This window comes from Pelodiscus sinensis, chromosome 4 (assembly GCF_052426305.1).
Source record: "Pelodiscus sinensis isolate ZL-2025 chromosome 4, ASM5242630v1, whole genome shotgun sequence".
NCBI lineage: Eukaryota > Metazoa > Chordata > Testudines > Trionychidae > Pelodiscus > Pelodiscus sinensis.
The window spans coordinates 131156911-131176419 of NC_143055.1; the positions used below are offsets into that span (position 1 = coordinate 131156911).

The following is a 19509-nucleotide window of genomic DNA, read 5'->3' on the forward strand; positions in this document are numbered from 1 at the left end:
CAATCACTTCAGTCATTCCACTTACCTCTTCCTAATTTACCTGAATTTACCTCCAACATAAATCTGGTTTTAGTTTAATTGTGTGGTAACCTCATAAACTGACTCCAAGTAACTGAGTCGCTATGATGCTACTTCTGTTACAAGTTGGTGTTTAACAGGTGGAGGGGTATTTGCAACTTCCCTCTGTAACCTGCACCATTCTGAGATACATTCGGGTTCTGCTTTCCTAAATGACTAATCATATTAAAGCCAAGGTAAAGCTTTGGCTTTCATGGTTTGAAAGCACTTTCTTCTCCTCTACGTAAGGACTTCTAAATGTAGGATATACTGGTCATATACTATGTTAAAAAGATGATAAAATATTCCGTAAATATTTGGACTGTTGAAGGAATTGGTTTGGTTGCTTTCTTAGTATGTTGATTTCCACGTCAGCTTTGTGTGGCTTATCTTTCTTACTTTTAGACCATTAACACTGTGTCAGAAGTCATTCGAGGATGCCAAATAAACCAAGACTACTTTGCTTCTGTAAATGCACCTTCAAATCCACCGAGGTAGGGAAAGACAAATGCTTAACTATTTACCAAGCAAAGATTTGTTGGCATGGGAAAGAACAAGTTAATGTAGCTTCCATTTAGAACCTGTCATCTGTCAGAAAAGGAATCTTATTAAACGATTTAGAGTTACAGTAAATTATTTTAGATTGAGGTCTCACAGTGGAAGGATTATCAAGCATACATAAGTTGAAGTGGGAAGATGTCTAGCGGGTTTCCATACAGAATGGCTTTTGAATTGGTCTCACTTAACACCTTGCTTTGTGATCTGGAAAAGGAAACTAGCCATACATTAATGAAACTAGCACTTCAAACTGCATTTGAGATGCTGTCAACACCAATGAAAGGAAAGAGAACAAATAAGAAACTCGGGGTCTGGCTGTGCTGCAGTTAAAAACTTGTAGCTGGCTCATGTCATCTGATTCAGGCTGGTGAGGCTTGGACTGTGGGTCTATTTAGTTGTGTAGATGCTCAGGATCTGGCTGGAGCCCAGGATCTGGGGTCCTCCCCCCCTCCCCATGCCAGATCCTGGAGCTTGAGCTCCAGCCCAAGCCTGAGTGTCCACTCTGCAATTAACCAGACCCATAATCGGAGTCCTGGGAGCCCAAGTCGTCTGACCAACGCCACCCCAGAGTTTTTCATTGTAGTGTAAATATTAGGAAAATAGGCAGAAAATGACCTTTACTCAGGTGGATGGGAGGAGACAGGCTTATGCATTTAGGAGAAATTACTTTACTCTGCCCCATGCCCGCTCCATGAGAGGAGAACTTGTAAAGCATTAGTGCTACAAAACCCAAGATGGGCAGCAGTAGCAAACTGGACATGATTTAGGAGCAGGATCCCCCAGATTTTTAAATCTAGTATCATATTGGGCAGTCTGTGGCAGCGCTTCATGACCTAGAGCAGAGAAGGACGTTTTCTGTCCAGCTTTGATGTGGCTGCTCCTGAATAACATGTTCAGCTGCAAATGCTTCCTACTCTAAAGATACTGCTGTGTTGGAGAACAGTAACTGCTGTCAGAGCAGAATGGAATCAACTCAAGTAAAACATGAACATGGAATAATATGAATAATTTGCCTCCACAGTTAGGAAGAGGAAAAATAAGTCTACTAATTATTTGAATGATGCAAACAACAGGGTGGGAGAGGAATTCAGTGTAGTACCTGAAGGTAGAAGAAGTCAGCATAACAGATTAGAAGAATTTCCTTTAATAAGACCTATTAGACAGTAAAAAAGCCTCATTGCTTGATCTTTTGATACTGAACACTATAGAAAAATCCTGTAAAAACCTGAGTTGGCAAGGACAGGCAGTGGATGATCCAACAGGCCTCTGCAGACTCCTGCTGTAGCTCCACGATAATCCTAATGAACAAAATGTACTATATTGGGAGAGACTATTTTAGGGTTAAACCTGAAAATCCATTGACCCCTAAAGATAAATATCTAAATCTGCGGTAAAGCTTACCTAGAACTAAAGCTGATAATATTTTGGCTCCGGGGGCAAGTTTCTTTGAAGTAGAAGCAGACCCTAAAAGAGTGGCTGTGACATTCAAAGTTAAGATATGCAAAGCTTTATCTCCTAGCTGGCCTAGCATGTAGCTTTGCTGCAGCTTCTTAGATGTACAGCCTTCCATTTCAGTTGTAAAAATACCTCTGGAGATACACATTGTCTCTCTGCAATCATAACATCGAGTGCAACCATGTTCTTTGGATCAATTTAACCTCAAAATATTGTTTTAAAAACAGAGCTTTTGCTTTACTGTCTAAATGCTTGACATTGTTTTGTTTCTTAGGCCATCTTTTTTAGAGGTTTTCTATATCTAGAGGAAATCAGCCCCTCAAGTTCCAGTGGTGCTTGTTAAATTGGCTTTTTTTAAAACTTAAATATGGATTTATATGCTGCTATTTACATTTCTATGCAAACACGCCACTAAAAGCATTCCCGCTTTGCTCCTGGGTCATGATTAGTTGTTTCCCCGCATCAGAGAAGAGTCTGTCAGTGTTACAAGTCTGATTTTTGCCAGTATAGACAACACCTAACAAAGATTTCACTGGAGCTGAAATACCTACATCTAAGCTTTCATTATTCCTGCGACCCCAATTCGAAGTGTATCCTGTACAGGAACTACAGTTGTATTTATTTTGTGACGTTTATTCTAATGGCCTGTCTTTTCTATCAAAACAGACCTGCAATTGTTGTGCTTCTGATGTCCATGGTGAATGAAAGGCAACCATTTGTGCTGCGCTGCGCTGTTCTTTACTGTTTCCAGTGTTTCTTATACAAAAACCAAAAAGGACAAGGGGAAATTGTTTCAACACTTCTACCGTCAACCATAGATGGTACGCAACTTGTAAATTTCAAAAACAAGTCCCATTTTTGCATACATTTGGGTGCATCTTAAAAGTTTTCTATAAAATATTACATGTCCTTAGTGAAGTGTCAAGAACAAGAGATGTAAAAATCACCTTGTTTTGAGAGAGAATTTTTGGACTTGAATTGTGCTTGAACATAACTGACAATATATAACATTAGTGTGTTGAAGGTATAAGAACTCGTGCTGTAAAATTTGGCTAAGTATTTATCCTCTAGCAGGCTAAAGACTGCTATGAATCTAGTTAGTTATCTGTGATTGGTGTTGAAGTGGAGGGATTGTTCCTATTTATTATGCTCTGTGCTAATTTGTACAAAAATGTTGATGTTTTTGTTCTTTGGTATATAATTTACACGCTCAGACTAGAAAGTCAGCAGTAATTTTCAACCATGTACTTTTACAATTAGGTGTGGGGTGCATATGTGAGAAAATGTTTCCTGACAAGAAAAATTCCAAAGAGGCTGAGATTCTGATCAGTATTTTAATGAGATACAAAATTTTAAACATCAAGTCAAAAAAACAGAGATGTATTTCATGGTGTAAAATGCGAAATGGCATTGGCTTTAAAAAAAAAAATTGGCTTTTATGATCTTGCCTTGTTTCTTTCCATTATTTATGAAACAGCCAAAAAACTTTGCTATATGTGTGTCGAAGAATAAGGCTGTTGTGCTCCAAGGAAAGGGATATAACAGATAAGTAAAATAATGGGAAGGAAGTCTAACGTATTGCTTTTTAATGCCATATGTTTTGCTTTGAGCCAACTTTCCCTTGAAAACAGTCGTTCTTGCACTCCTCCTGTTGCTCTGTATTCCTTCCCAATATAGACATTGGGCTAACTATAAGCAGATGAGATCAAAGTCAAATTTTCATTTATTTTACAATTAAATCAAGAACCTTGCTGCAGTCTTCCAGTTGTACAAGCTGGAGACAGAGGCCTTTGTGTGCCATAACTCTGAAGGGCTAGTACGACAGAAATGTGACTGCGAATGCATGAAAACAAATAGTGCTTGATGGACTCGTCCCAGGGTTCTGAGGTATAAAGCTCACCAAGGCTTTCCCATTCCTGTTTTAACACACAGTGTCTTCCTTATCTGATCCAACTCCTCTATTAATTATCTGCCTGTCCAAATTCAGGTTGCTCACCTTGTCAGAGTATCGCAGCTCATTAAAATGTTCAGGGAGCAAATCTTACTAATTATGTACTCAGTAAGATCTTTACAAGCTTGTCTGGCAAGCTCCATCTGTCATTCTACTTCACGCTTTTCCTCTCTGGAGTTCAGAGCTCTTTCGGAAAGAGTCCTCCCTTTCGCCTGTGAGGAATCAGACGCTGGGAGGTTAAATGGCTTGCCCAGAGTGACTGCGGGTCGATAGTGGTAGAAGTGTGACTAGACCCCAGGTCTCTCAATTCCCAGTTCCAGCTTCCGGATCCCGCTGCCTCACACAGGAAAACGTGGCGAGCCAGCCTAACGACCGGCTGCGTGCGGTTGTTTAGGGATGGTGAGAACCTTCCAAATGCTTAATGTTACCTTTTAAATTAGTTGTTACTGGAGGAATACAACTCCAGTTAGCTAACAGCTCTCTCTGAAAGTTGAGTCTTGCAGGGGTTGCTCTGACACTGGGCGTGGAGAAGGCCTCGCTGTGCATAGTTCCTTCCAGGAGCAGTCAATATGGCCAGCTAGCTGGAAGTGCTTGACAACAGCATGAGAGATCCTCTCTCTCTGCCTCACAAGAAAGCAGTCGTTTTCCACTGGGCTAGCCCTAGTCTACTGTGGAGGTGCCATATTTTAATTGCTAAAAGTTTTATACAGCTTGAGAGGAATTTGTGCCTGGAAAATGCCTTCAGAGGCCCTGAGAGCTGAAATTGTAACTTCTCTGAGATGGGGACTGTGTGTGTGTGAGCGGATCTAGCACAATGACGTTCCCATCCAAGAGACACCTACAGAACAGCTCCATATACCCCAGAGGGGTAGGTTATAGGCTTTAGGAAGTCCCATTGTCAGGCCCTTGAGAAGAATTAATACAGGGATTAAAGTGTAACCTTTATAGGCTTGGAAGGCCACGAGAAGGGGGTTTTGAGGGATGCGCTTGACCTTAATAGTTCCTAAGGCAGAGTGCAGGGAACCGAGATCCCCATCCTGTTTGGGGGCCCTCGGTGCTCCTCCATTATAAATATTTCACGAGTCTTGATCCCGGCTTGCTTTTGTGCCACAGCATCTGTTTGCCGTTCTTGTAGCTACAGGTAATTCCGTGTCGGCTGGCCAGCTGCTCTGCGGCGGACTCTTTTCCACGGACTCTCTCTCAAACTGGTGTGCCGCAGTGGCCCTGGCCCATGCTTTAGAAGAAAACGCAACTCTGAAAGAGCAGCTGCTACGAGTTCAGCTTGCAACGAGTATCGGTAACCCTCCTGTGTCTTTGCTGCAACAGTGCACCAACATTCTTTCCCAGGTAGAGTGTTTACTGTATTACTGGCGTGGTTCTGTTCACTTAGGAAAAAATGTTCCCTTGATATTAGTGACTCAGAGAAAAATGCTAATTTTTGTGGAAGATTCAATAGTAATGTTAGTTTTAGCTGTTACTGCATAGTATAGAGTGACTTTCTAGTAAAAATTGAAGTGAAGCAGATACACCATCATAAAGCGCCATTAGGAGCCACTGTCCTTCGTCATGAGTCAAACATCTTAGATTTGAAATGGCACCAACTAAAACAATCCTACTTCTGTCTTGAAGTGCTTTGCCTACAGTTACAAGAAACACCAAAAATTCCTGTAACTGAAAAAATTACTTAGTTCAGTTTACATAGATAATGCAGAGTACTGTCACATGCCCAGCTCCGCCTGTTTGGGTCTTTCATTTAGCAATGTGGGGGAAACCAGTTATTTCATTTAGAAAGGGAAATAATGATAAAATCACTGAGAGAGAGAAAGGGACTTAAAGGCAGTTATATGTAGCACCTGAAACTATTTTAAATTGCTTTCTGAAAAGGCTAAAATTTAAGTCGATGGTAGCCCTTTTGTGTTGCACTGTAAATACAAAAGTTACAGTCGCTGTGCCACGTGTCATTAGAAGCCCAAGCTTGATTCAAGCATCACTCATAAACTTTTCAAGTTTCTTTTTTACTTGTTTGGTTCGTTTGTCTGAAATGATGCTAACTGAATACGAGAAACATAGATTTTGTAGATGTTGACTTTACTATAAAAATGTCCAGGATAGGGATTGTTTTACTTGCTCCTTGAATTCTGATGCATTTTAACATAATAGTTACAATAAAATAGCCGCTACATTTTTGGTCCTGCATTTTGCTAGTACCTGAAAAGAAAAAATTGAGGTATTTCTAAAGTTGTCTAGAAAAAGCCCATGAATAATATGTGTGAATTTCTTAATATGTGATTTTACAGGGTGATAAGATCGACAGACGGGTATGTATTTCTTGGCATAGCTTAGGCGTTTTCTTGTCACAAGCAGGGCCTTTTCTGTCTTGGGTTTTGCTGGTTTTTTAACTGCTTTTTTTGAAGTGTTTCCACTTACAGTGCCGTGTTGCAATCGGTTTTTATTTCTATAACAAACTCTCTCCGTGTGTCTCCATGGGATTCTGTCCTGGTCTTCCTGGGAACTGTGGGATGAGGTCTTGGGTGCCAAAGGTGCTTTCTTTCCAATGGGGCATTGCACGGTCACCACCAGCTCTGAAATTTACTACATTTTGTTCACACGTTTTCACAAGGTCCATTACATTTTCCTGTAGTGTGAAATTGAGTCAATGTTCGGAATTGTTACAAACACTTTTCTTTCTGAGCAGGAGGAAGAGATGGGCATAACTTGTAGCCGAGAGATTGTTTTCGCTCCTAATCACTAATGGAACAAGTGTCCCATTTCCCTGTTCCCATCAATATGTATACTGTCATTTCCATTGGTGATTTCTTTTGCAGAATTTTATCCCCAATTGTCTTAATTTGTAAACAGGAAGGATAGGATTTTTTACTAAGCAATTCCAAAACGAGCACCCACCCCACCTCCCTACCTTCAAGGCGTCCCTTATCCTGCCTTCCTAATGTGGGAGCCAGCTCCATCCCAGAGGCAACTGGCAACGGGGCTTAGACGCACATCCTGCCCTCCCCAGGCAATTGCCCTATCCCCTACTCCACAACCCAAGCCACGAGCATCTGATTTTGAGCTTATCGCCAGACTAAGGCTATGCCCTCCTTATAGGGACTGTCGTGCCTGGAGTTCAGTAGCTCTAACAGCAGGCACTGTGGTGGTTTAGATGCAGTGATGGGGCTATTCCATCACTGTAGAAACTCCACCTCCTGCGGGAGGGCAGCTGTGGTAACAGTAGCTTTCTTCCACTGGCCTGGCTGTGTCCGCACCAGAGGGGAGGCTGTGGTGTTCGGGGGTGGGTTTTTCACATCCCCGAGCACTGTAGCTATGTCAGCTGAAGTTTTACGTGTAGTCCAGATAATAATCACTGGCAGTTAGTGCGCTGCTAAGCGTGGCGTCGCCTGTAGTGACGTCTTTCCTGAGCGTTGCTGCTGTATATTGTCTGCTTGTGTCCCTGGGCACAGAGTGACACAGTGTCCCAAGTGTGTGCTGTTGCTTTATAATGCAGGGTAGACTCTTACGGTGAATTTTTGGGGGGGTTTTAAACTTTCAGCTAAAATGTGTCAGCAGCTTCCCAGAACAGGAGTAAGGAAGAACACGTGTTGCCTTGCCTGTGCTTCCTTTGTGCGAAGCTGTGAGAGCTCCATGCTTTCAGCAGAGGTCTTGCAGAGTCTTCTATCAGATAGAGGCAGCAAAGGGGGAGTGGAGGGAAGGATGCTTCAAAGCGGCAGTGCCGCACAGCTGAGCGGGGGATCAGCCATGCAGCGCTACTGCTTTGAAACCCCAAGGCGGCATTTCAAAAGGGCAGCCATCTCATAGCTGATCCCTGGCTCAGCTGTGCAGAGGCTGCCCCTTTGAAACGCCGCCTCGGCATTTCCGCGGAACCCAGGATCAGCTGGGGAGTCCCCAGATGACCCCGGGTTCTGGGGAAATGCCACGTGAAGCCTTGGATCAGCTGGAAAGTCCCCAGCTGAACCCAAGCTCCTCGCGGCATGCAGCACAGCATGGAGCCTGCGGTCAGTGGGGGACTCTCCATGAGGGTGGTGAGGCTTTGAAATGCACAAGAGCCCCCGTTTTGTGCATATCAAAGCTGGCACGCGGTGTGTAGCCCAGAGTCAGTGGGTCTTCGCGCTGGCCCCGGGCCGCACACGGAATTCCACATTCCTCCTTTGAAATGTACAAGAGCTTCCGGTGAGACTCATGTACGTTTTAAAGGAGGAATGCGGAAGTGCCTATCGACCAGTCGATGGAAGTTCCATCGACTACTCAACTAGCCAGTTAATCGCAATTTAACATCCTTAGTGCAGACACAAAGGGCGCTGGGCCGTTCTCACACAGATCCCATGGGCTGGAACAACTTGCCTTGTGTGATTTTGAGGCTCTCTGCATTCCTAGCCATGCTCAACTTGAGGATTGGCTATGGTCTGATGGTATTTTGATGTGTTTTCCACTCCCACTGTCCTTTTTTCCTCCCAAAATAGAGCACCCACACAGGATACAACAGACAGATTATGGCAAAAAAGTAGCAAGACTCCTGACTGCTGGGATGTCGAGTAATGTTGATTTGTCTCTCTGCTGTGCTGAAACATCTCCCAAAGATTGGAATAAAGGAAGAGGGAGGTGACAAAGGGTGTGAAGGGGCAATGTGCAACAGATCACTACACACTGCTGTGGGTTTTGCAGACTATGTGGTGTGCAGCCTGCAGTGAGAGATCTTATGTTCTAGTACTGACAAGGCTGTTTCCTCAGTGGTGGCATCTTCTCTCCCCTGCCCCTTGGCAACTGTTCTAATCACCAAACTCTAACATAGCCAGCACATTCCAGACTTAGCCTTTTTTTCCTTACGTGGTACCTTGGTGTATGTCTTGACTACATGGCTCTGTCGACGGAGCCGTGTAGATGAGGTTTCTAGACATAGGGAAATGAAGCGGCGATTTAAATAATCGCCGCTTCATTGACATCAAAATGGCTGCCGCGCATGTATAGGTGTAGAAGCCAGAGAATTAGATTAATGGTTATATTTTATAAGGATAAAAAATACATGTGGATTGGCTATTTGAGGCTTAGTACTGGATAAATCTTAGGTTAAATAAATAAATTATCTAGGGCTGTCAATTAAATCACCGTTAACTTGTACATGAATGTAAAATAATGATGATTTAAAAAATTAATTGCAGTTTTAATTGCACTATTAAACAATCGAATATCAATTGAAAATTAATAATTACAACACAAAATACAAAGTGGACACTGCTAACTTTATATTTTATTACAATTGTACTGTAAAAATGATAAAAGAAATTCTATTTTTCAGTTCCCTTCAAACAAGTATTGTACTGTAATCTTTTTAACATCAACGTGCAACTTACAAATATAGATTTTTTTTGTTACGTAACTGTGCGCAGAAGCAAAACTACAAAATTTTAGAACCTACAAATCCACTCAGCAGTTCTTGTTCAACCAACTGCTAAGAGAAACAAGTTTGTTTACATTTACTGGCAATAAAGCTGCACACTTCTTACACTTTTCTGAAAGCGAGAGCAGGTGTTTGCATGGCATTGCAAGGTATTTACATGGCAATTACGCTAAACATCCATATGCCCTCTTCATGTTTTGGCTGCCTTTCCAGAGGACATGCTTCCATGATGACGATACTTGTTAAAGAATAATGTGTTCATTAAATTTATGACTGATCTCTTTGGGGAAGAATTGTATGTCTCTCGCTTTGTTCTACCCATATTCTGCCATTTAGTGCCTATTATAGCAGCCCTGGATGATTACGCAGCACGTTTATTTGAAGGACTCTTTCACTGCAGATTTAACAAAACACAAAGAAGATATCAATGGGAGATAGCTGCAGCACTCAGCCCACGATGTGCTGAAAGGGATGAAGTGTAGCGCATGCTTTCAGCAGTCTTAAAAGAGCCAACATTCTGATGTGGAAACAACAGAACCCAAAGCGCCAAAAAGGAAAATCAACCATCTGCTGCTGGCATTTGATGATGAAAGTGAACATGCTTCAGTCCACGTGGCTTTAAATTGTTATCGAGCAGAACTCGTCATCTGCATGGAAGCATGGCCTCCGGAAAGGTGGTGGAAATATAAAGGGACCCATGAAAGTTTAGTGCAGTGGTGGGCAACCTACAGGTGGGGGCCACATGCGATTCTGTGTGTGGCCCATGAGACATTTTTTGTCAACCATTGCCCACATGCAAGGTTGCCAGATTCTGTTGGTTTCCACCCACATCGATTTTTCCCGCTGGTATTACTCTAGAGGCAGGCACATAAAACAAGGGCACGTGAGGTGAGCTGTGTGCTGCTTGCGCACAACATTGGCTGTGCGAGCCATGTGCTTCCTCTGCATTTAGTCACAGCACTACTGTAGTTAAATCGGCGCACTCTGCAAATTCTAGGTACGCAAGTGCCTTTAGCAAAACTACCCTATACCGGGAGACCGTCTTGGTTACAACAGTCTTGCGGCCCCCTGAGATGGAGGACCACTCGTGTGGCCCACTTGCTAACCTTGGTTGCCCACCTCTGGTTTAGTGCATCTGGCACATAAATATCTCTCAGTGCTGCTTTCAACGGTGCCATGCAAACACTTGTTCTCCCTTTTAGGTGACACTGAAAACAAGCATTATCCCCAATAAATTTAAACAAACTTGTCTGAGCAATTGGCTGAACAAGAAATAGGACTGAGTGGGTTTGTAGGCTCTAAAGTTGTAAATTGTTTCTTTTAATTTTGAATGCTGGTTTTTTTGTACATAGCTCTACATTTGTAAGTTCAACTTTAATGAAAAAGAAATTGCCCTACAATACTTGTATTAAGTGAATTGAAAAATACGATTTTATTTTTACAGTGCAGATATTTGTATTAAAAATAAATATGAAGTGAGCACTGTACCCTTTGCATTCTGTGTTGTAATTGAAATCAATATATTTTAAAATGTAGAAAAATGTTCAAAATATTTAAATAAAAGATATTCTGTTATTGTTTAACTGTGCTATAAATTGCACAATAAACCATGATTTTTTTAACTCAATTAACAGCCCTAAAAATATCTGCTTTAAAGGACTAAAATGTACATAATGAACTACTTCAAAGCAAGGTATCAGCTTGTCCTAAGAGTGTGGATTAAACTAGTGTACGCCTTTTAAAAAAAAAAAAAAAAAGTATCCCCAGTACCTACAGTTTTCAGATACACAACATTTTTTTCTACCATTGCAACACATTTGTTTAAACAACTTAATCGTAGCCGGGCAGGCGATAACATTTTTGGCTATAAAAAGTACAAAAATAATAAAGTGCTGTAAAACTTAAAACAAAAATTCAGTTTTCTCCAAATTTCAGTTGTTGACATACTCCCTGACTTCTCTCGAGTTCCCCTAAGTGTACTCATACCACTGGTGGAGAAACACCGGATTAAACAACTTAAAATAATTGAAACTATTTAACAAAAAGTCAGACTCTTGAACAATAGTACTTCAGATATTTCTTGTACAGGCAGTCCCCGGGTTACGTACAAGATAGGGACTGTAGGTTTGTTCTTAAGTTGAATTCATATGTAAGTCAGAACTGGTACATATTGTAGGGGAAACTCTAGCCAAACATTTCTCCAGAGCTCAGTTTTATTCTCCCACACCTCACTTCCCTAGGTCCTTTATTCTCAAGCTGAGGTGTCTGCTGAGAAAAGCCGCTCCGCGTCTCCCTGGTCTGCTGGCGGGGGGGGGGGCACGCTAGCTTCGCGTCTCCCTGGTCTGCTGGGGGGAAGCAGCTAGTGCAGGGTTGCCTCACCCCGTTTGTAAGTAGGGATCCGATGTAAGTCGGATCCATGTAACCCGGGGACTGCCTGTATATTCATTTGAATAACTTTTTGGTGAGATACTCAGAAGAAAACTTTTTCCAAGCATATATAATTGAAAGACAAGATGACTGCTTTTGTGTCTATTTGGTTTACCGTGTGTATTTCTGTATCACTAAAGAAACTGCCTTGTAGCAATCAGATTTCACCTTGAAATAAAATGTCAGCCAGTGGCAAAATGCATCACTACTGGCAATCCATTATATTTGTAGCAATCTTTTATTAGGTCTGTCGTTTTAAAAGTTTGCTGTTGACTTGTGGTAACTGAGCACTTTTATGCAGCACTTCCCACAGATTTTCTGCATGTTTCCCTCCTCCCCCCCATTTAACAATATTGTTATTCCAGCATTAATTATAAAGGCAAACTAACTTGTCATGTTTTTGCTCCAATGCTAATTTGTGTTGAGTCATACCTTGCATCTGTTTTGGTTTGACATTCATTGAAGACTGCTAGACTTGTGTGAATCCTTTCCCCAAAACCCCTGAAAGTTCGGTGTAACTAGTAAATGTGTATTTTGGAGGCCTTGTCTTCCTTTGTTTATTCTTACAGTTGAAAGGGGGTGGGTTCTGAAGTAAACACAGCCTCTAAAACCCTTCACTGAATGCTGCATACGAAGCAGTTAATGCCTGCGTTTTCATTTCAGGGTAGCAAAGTGCAGACAAGAGTTGGATTATTAATGCTGCTTTGTACCTGGCTAAGCGATTGTCCAATTGCCGTCACACATTTTCTCCACAACCCAGCCAATATTCCATTTGTATCCTTTAAATGTTTACAGAATACAGGGATTTGCATGGAAAAAAATCTTATTTTTAATATTAAAAATGTTTGTTTATGTAGCTAAACTTGCAGGAATGTATCAGAATATTTAAAGCTAGTAGGGGTGAGGCTTAAAGAGGCAGTGTCCCCTTCTATGTTAATATGTAGACACTAACTTAAAACATAGTCAAATCTGTGAATTTGGAAGACATGCTATAGACAGATCTTCTGCGCCCAGGTAGCAGTTGCTTGGAGGGGCTTTAGGTACATGTATGCTGCAGTTGGTGTGGTTGCAGCTTGGGCAGAGAGACCTGCAATAGTGGTGATTTAGTTAATATGCCAAAAATAGCAGTGAAGAAGTAGAGGCACAAACTTCAGTGTGTGGTCTACAAGCCTACCCAGGATCCTGGGCACATATTTGCATTCCCAGACTGTACTGGGGACCAAGCCACCATGTCCTCACTGCTGTTTTGTTAGCTGTTTCTAGATTCAGGTAGCCTTGGGTATGCCTGCTGAAGCTGCTCTCACACCTCACAATGTCTAGACTACAAGCCTCTTTCGAAAGAGGCTTTTTCGATAGAATCTTTCAAAAAAGCCTCTTTCGAAAGAGAGCGTCTAGAATACAAGCAGATTTTTTCGAAAAAAGCAAGCCGCTTTTTCAAAAGAGAGTCTAGACGCTTTTTCAAAAAAACAGTTTGCATTCAATAGCGCCTTTTTTCGAAAGAGTACTTTCGAAAAAAGGCATTATTCCTCGTAAAATGAGGTTTACTACAATCGAAAAAACTGCCGCGTTCTTTGGATTTACTTTTGAAAGAACACATCTTCAGTCTAGACGCAGGGGAAGTTTTTTCGAAAAATTGCTACTTTTTTTTTTTCGAATAAACCCTGTAGTCTAGACACACCCTTTCGGTGGAGATATGCCCACAGTGTACTTCACTGCAGATAAATTCATGGGAGTTTTAGCATGAAGACTCTCACACTTGTAATCTCACAAAAGTGGGAAAATACTTCTCACTGACATTGAATTGTAATCTAGTCTATATTTTCAAGAGCTGTTTGTGGATTTGTTTGTGCAAAATAGTCATACTTCCCATTTACCTACAGATAACAAATTTTGCATAAACAATCCAGCCACTTAAATTAGCTGAATGCACAACTTTTTACACTGGAATATGCGTGGGTGAACGGTTTAAATAATTATTTTTGTTTTTCATTGGAAAACAGTCATGATTATTATGATTAGCATTCATAAAAAGTATTTGCAAACAAAATTAAAATTGAGTTGCCTATTCAACTATCATTTTAGTGCAAAGAACATTTTTACTGTTACAAATCAGAAAATAATTCAGATTAGTTATGGAAAGAATAATGGAAGCGTTATTATCTATGGTAATTATTCAATAAAATGAATAATGTTTGAAGTTGAAATTCTACAAATTTAAAACTGTTCTTTTACTTCTCTTTTGCAAGCACATTAATAAAAAAATGCTATGACAGGTATTACATTTCTTGAACTTTCCTATAAGTGTAATCTAAACAAGACCACTATGTCTGGTTCACGACAGGCCTCACCTGCTACTGATAAATGTTCTTCTGTAAAGAGGAACTTAATCCAACTGACAGTTAAGCATCAAGTACTGTCCAGTGGAAGATAGTAGTAGACAGTGTCTTCAAAAAACTTGCACTAATAACATATAGAAGAGAAATGTTTGGATATGAAAAACCTCTTTAACCTCTTACATTGTGTTATTTGGGTTTTAGACTTGAGTAGCAATGTGTGTACACTTTACACAAATTCCTTAAAACAAACTAAATGTCTGAGCAATTTCATTTGCGGCATACTAATGTTACTAATTAAGCTTGTGATTTTCGGGGTAAAGAAATTGGTTTTTACTTGTTGGATTAAGCTTGTAACAAGGAGTTTAGGTTGAAATTACAGTATTGAATGGGAAAGATGCATTTCGTATATTGTGCTCTTGAAATGTTTAAGCTTCCTTAGCTCATGTGCTAGCTCACAGGGCAGATAGCTGAAAATCTTGGAGAAGAGGAGCAGTTAGTTCAAGGCCTGTGTGCACTTTTGCTGGGCATTTCCATTTATTACAATGACAATTCCCTCGAAACTCACAGGAAGTAAGTATGGTGTAGGGCTAACTGAAGGCTCTGGAGAGGCGAATGTTTTTGTGCAGGCTATCAGCTGTCGATCACAGGAAGAAGTTTCTAAATGAAAGACAACACCACTTATGTAATTGATATCCTTAGTTTAACAACACCCTCCCTCCCCCTCACCCCCCCCCCCCCCCGCTTTTAATTGATTTGTTTCATGAGAGAATACACATGACTAGAAAATGTGAGCTGACTTCTCTATGCTAGTCAGTTGGGAAAAGTCACTGATAGAGTGCAAAGTATCTGAGCCATTTTTACCGCAAAATACAGTTAATACCTTTGTCGCCTGTGGCACGTGAACAGCTGATACTGGCAGACTCCCCCCCTCCCTTTCCTTGCCTGATGTGCAGTACTAATTACATCTTTTTCTTTTAGAGAGAAACTAAAACAACTGATAGAGAAGAGAATTGGCAAGGAGAATTTCATCGAGAAACTTGGTTTCATTAGCAAACACGAACTCTATTCCAGAGCTGCTCAGAAACCACAGCCTTGTTTTTCTAGCCCAGACCACATGATGTTTGATCACGAATTTACTAAATTGGTAAAGGAATTGGAGGGTGAGACATGTTACACTTTTTCTGGACTGTTACTTGCTACACACTGCAGATTGTCATGGTTCAGTTACCACACATTCTGAATTTAGCGTTGAAATGTACAGTCCAACCTACAGTCCTCTGAGAGATGGGAAGGATTGTAATGTAATGTAATCATGGGTATGGGTTACAGTGCACCACGGTTTGCAGTTCAGATAGTTTATGTGAATGCTCCTGATGCCGTGTTGCATTTTGTACTTTCTCAGGCCTCTTTATAACTATTCAGCCAGTTGGCTATATGTGCGTGTTGTTAATGATCAGACTATTTGTAATGGCAAACAGGTCTGTCGATAAGAGTGGAAGGCAAAAGGGCAGCTGCCCCGAGGCCCGATTTAAAGGGCCCAGGACTTCCTGGGTGCTGCTATTGCGGCAGTGGTGGCTGCCTGGGCCCTTTAAATTGCTGCCAGACCCTGCCAAGGGTGCACCTAGGGCGGGCTGGAGGACACTGTGGGCTGCTTTGAGGAGGCTAACCCCAGTCACAGCCCTTCTGCCCGAGACCCCGCCCCTTTTGGGGGCAGAGCAGGCCTCTTCCCCACCTCGCCCAAGGGCCAGGCAAGGCTGTCGGCCCTGTTGATGGCAAATTTTAAACTTGCGCTTAAGGTCGGTACTCAACGTTGATGCACTAGAAAGTGGTGACCAAAAGAAATGATAGTATACAAGAAGTTGCTCAACGAGCTTCACTTCTGATTCCAGTGCGTCATTTCTTCTGCTTTGTTACAGATGAAGTGAAAAGGAACTGGGCCGTGTGCCCCTTTTGTAATGAATAAAGGGGATCTAAAAGACGTGATCAGGGATGTTATTTTTTACACAAGAAATATCTGGGTTTGGGAACCTTAAAAATGTGAATGGGGAGCTTGATTGATCCTTCGTGCTGCTGAAACACTGAAGTCACCTCCTAAGAACTGGCTTGACATCCAGTCATTTAAATCAGCAGGAATGATCAATAACTTGTTTAAAAACAGATGGATTTTCTCTGGCACAACTGGATTCTGGAAGCCGAGGAGGCCGTGAGAAGAGGAATGCACTAGCTTGGTTCTGAATAACGAATACTCCGTTTTTTGACAGGTATCATAACTAAGGCTATTTACAAATCGAGTGAAGAAGACAAACAGGAAGAGGAGGTGAAGAAGACATTAGAACAGCATGACAACATTGTGACTCACTATAAGAAAGTCATTAGAGAGCAGGTAAATACAAGTTGTAGTAGACACCTACTCTCACATGTTACTGGTGAGGGAGAATCACAATATCTAGCTTTTGGGGAAGCTGGAATGGAAATCCTAATCAGATATTCCAAAACATGGAAGAAGCTTCGCAGCTCAGATAACCTGGAGGAGTGCAAGGCACTTAATAATAATCAGTGCTACCGGCACTGCCTATAATAAAACTGGACAGTTACCTGTGCGGGTAATGAGTCCACAAGATACAGGAACTGCATGTGAAAAATACCTTTTGGGGGGGTTGAAACATCCTGATTCTAATGAATTGATTGTATTGCTTTGCAACGTGTCTTCCTCTTGGTTCCACAAGTTCTGAAGCAGAATTCCAAATATTTTTTTCTCTCTCCCAGGATCAGCAGCTTGAAGAGTTAAAGCAGACGGTGAATACTTTAAAATCTCAGAACGAACAGCTTCAGACAGCAGTGACGCAGCAAGTGGCACAGATCCAGCAGCACAAGGACCAGTATAACCTCCTGAAAGTACAGCTAGGTATGCTTCACCAGGGCATGGAAATCCAGTGTTGTTTCCCAGCATGTGCCAAAGCCCCATGTAGCTCATGACAAGCAACCTAAATTCGGCAGGAACTGATCCTTTCCTGTTTCAGCCGTGTGCTGCCCTAAATTCTGCAACATGCTAGAATTCACACAATTGAAAAACCAGCACCTCTTTTCTTGGACACAAGTAGGGCAGTATTTCTACCAGTATCTAACTTGTGACGTTAGATAAAAATGTTAAGCTCTACATTTTTATGTGCCTCCAAACTTTGATTTGTGATGGAATACTGTGTATGGCCAAGTGATAAGTGCATTAGAAAAGGGAAATTGGTCATTTTAGCTGCAAGGGTTTGGGACGAGCCAGAGCAGCTTGCGAGGTTAGTACTCACAGGGTCAGATTTAGGAAAGAGGGAGGAGAAACATGTCCTCTTCCCTCCGCCTTTCCATTCATTGGATTCTGACTTCCATGGCTCTCCTCACTGTACTGTCTGAACGTGTTAGACAAAGGTTGAGGCGTTTGCATTCAGCCACGCTGTGCTGCTCCTTTTTCATTCCTGGCGGATGCTGCCTGTCTCAGAAAAAGTACCTGACAGGAGAGGCTGCTGCTTAACGACCAGCTGTGGAGTGCCATCAGCTCCATTTGTTCTGAGGCTTCACAGTTCATGTCCCTTTGAAATGAATGGGGTGGATCACACTTGTCACAGCTGTTGTTCTGAGTGCCCATGGTTGAAGGAAGAAAACGCCATATTCGTTCATGTTCGTACGCCAGCCTTGGCAGTCAGACGTTAACACTTCTCTGAGAACACAAAAGGTTGAATCGTGCACCTAGATCGCCCAACAGTGCCAGGCTTCTGCTGTCACTGCTGCAAAAAATGGGACATTGGGTAAAATCTCTCTGGGGGACTGTAGGGAGACCTCAAGGCAGCTAACCTAGTTTGGAACCACTATCCGGTTCCAAGATCCGTACTCCTGGATGGATTCTGTGCGCTTAGCATGTCAAGCGTAGTGCGTCTTATACTTCACAATGAGCAAGTAAAGGCCTTCTAATGATTTTGTGTGTTTAAAAAAATTAATTATAGGCCTTGTTAGCACATTCTGGTATTAAATCTTAGCCCATTTTTGTGACAGTCAGTGAGTTAGGATTAGGGAAATGAGGGGGTAGAAAAATCAGTCAGGGGCTGCACACAAGTGAGAAACCAAAAAAATCTCCCCTCTCCAGTGTGGGTTCCCCAATGCTAGGGGGAGCCCTGAGCCTCAGGGGCTGGATCCAGGCAAGCCAAGGGCTGCTTCTGATCCCTGGGCCTTAGGTTCCCCACCCCGACCTCTAGAGAGAGGGGTACAGTGAGTGGGCAAAATTTGCAGCTGATATGAAACTGCTCAAGATAGGTAAAAGAAAGGGTGTCACAGGGAAGAGGGAGAAAAATTGTTCTCCTTGGCCTCTGAGGACAGGACAAGAAGCAATGGGCTTAAATTGCAGCAAGGGAGGTTTAGGTTGGACATCAGGAAAAACTTCCTAACTGTCAGGGTGGTTTAACGCTGAAATAAGTTGCCTGGGGAGGTTGTGGAATCTCCATCTCCGGAGATATGTAAGAACAGGTTAGACAGACATCTATCAGGGATGGTCTAGATGGTGCTTGGTCCTGCCGTGAGGACAGGGGACTGGACTCAATCACCTCTCAAGGTTAGTTCTAGTGTTCTGTGATTCTATGATTCTAAGTCCCAGGAAGACTGCAAAGAGTAACAAAGGGATCTCACAAAACTGGGTAACAGGGCACAAAATGACAGGTTAAATTCAGTGCTGATAAATGCAATGTAATGCACATTGAAAAACATAATCCCATCTATACCTATAAAATGAGGCCTAAATTAGCTGTCACCACTCCGTAAAAGAGATCTTGGAGTCATTATATATAGTTCTTGGAAAACATTTATTCGATGTGAAGTGGCAGTCAAAAAAGGAAACAATGTTGGAGATCGTTAGGAAGAAGATAGCTAAGACAGAAAATATCATATTGCCTCTATGAAAATCCATGGTATGTCCCCATCTTGAATGCTGCATGGAGATCTGGTCATCCCGTCTCAGAAACGATGTGTGAGTTGGAAAAGATACAGAAATGAGCAACAGACATGATTGGGGTGTGAACAGCTTCCATCTGAGGAGAGATGAATCACTCTGGGACTCTTCAGTTTGGAAAAGAGATGACTAAGTATGGGTATGATTGAGATCTACAAAATCATGACTGGTGTGGAAAAAGTAAATAAGGAAGTGTTAATTGCTCCTTTTCAGAATGCAAGAAGTAGGGGTCATCAAATTAAATTAATAGACCACAGGTTTAAAGCAATCAAAAGAAGCATTTCTTCGCACAGTGCACCGTCAACCTGTGGAACTCCTTGCCAGAGGACGA

The 19509-nt window shown here is 41.9% G+C and overlaps 1 protein-coding gene across 4 annotated transcripts in view; it reads left to right on the top strand.

Annotated features, from left to right (window-relative positions):
• USO1 (USO1 vesicle transport factor) overlaps positions 1 to 19509 on the top strand; it is a 57495-nt gene that overhangs the window by 28646 nt on the left and 9340 nt on the right. For 2 of the 4 annotated variants that reach the window (XM_075929349.2, XM_075929350.2), the window contains 9 exons: positions 463 to 551; positions 2737 to 2891; positions 5157 to 5368; positions 6319 to 6339; positions 12522 to 12632; positions 14646 to 14764; positions 15173 to 15354; positions 16456 to 16577; positions 16961 to 17099. In XM_075929349.2, coding sequence (XP_075785464.2) covers positions 463 to 551; positions 2737 to 2891; positions 5157 to 5368; positions 6319 to 6339; positions 12522 to 12632; positions 14646 to 14764; positions 15173 to 15354; positions 16456 to 16577; positions 16961 to 17099 — 1150 coding nt within the window. The remainder of the gene's footprint in view (positions 1 to 462; positions 552 to 2736; positions 2892 to 5156; positions 5369 to 6318; positions 6340 to 12521; positions 12633 to 14645; positions 14765 to 15172; positions 15355 to 16455; positions 16578 to 16960; positions 17100 to 19509) is intronic. The other 2 variants (XM_075929351.2, XM_075929352.2) reach the window with 1 other exon arrangement.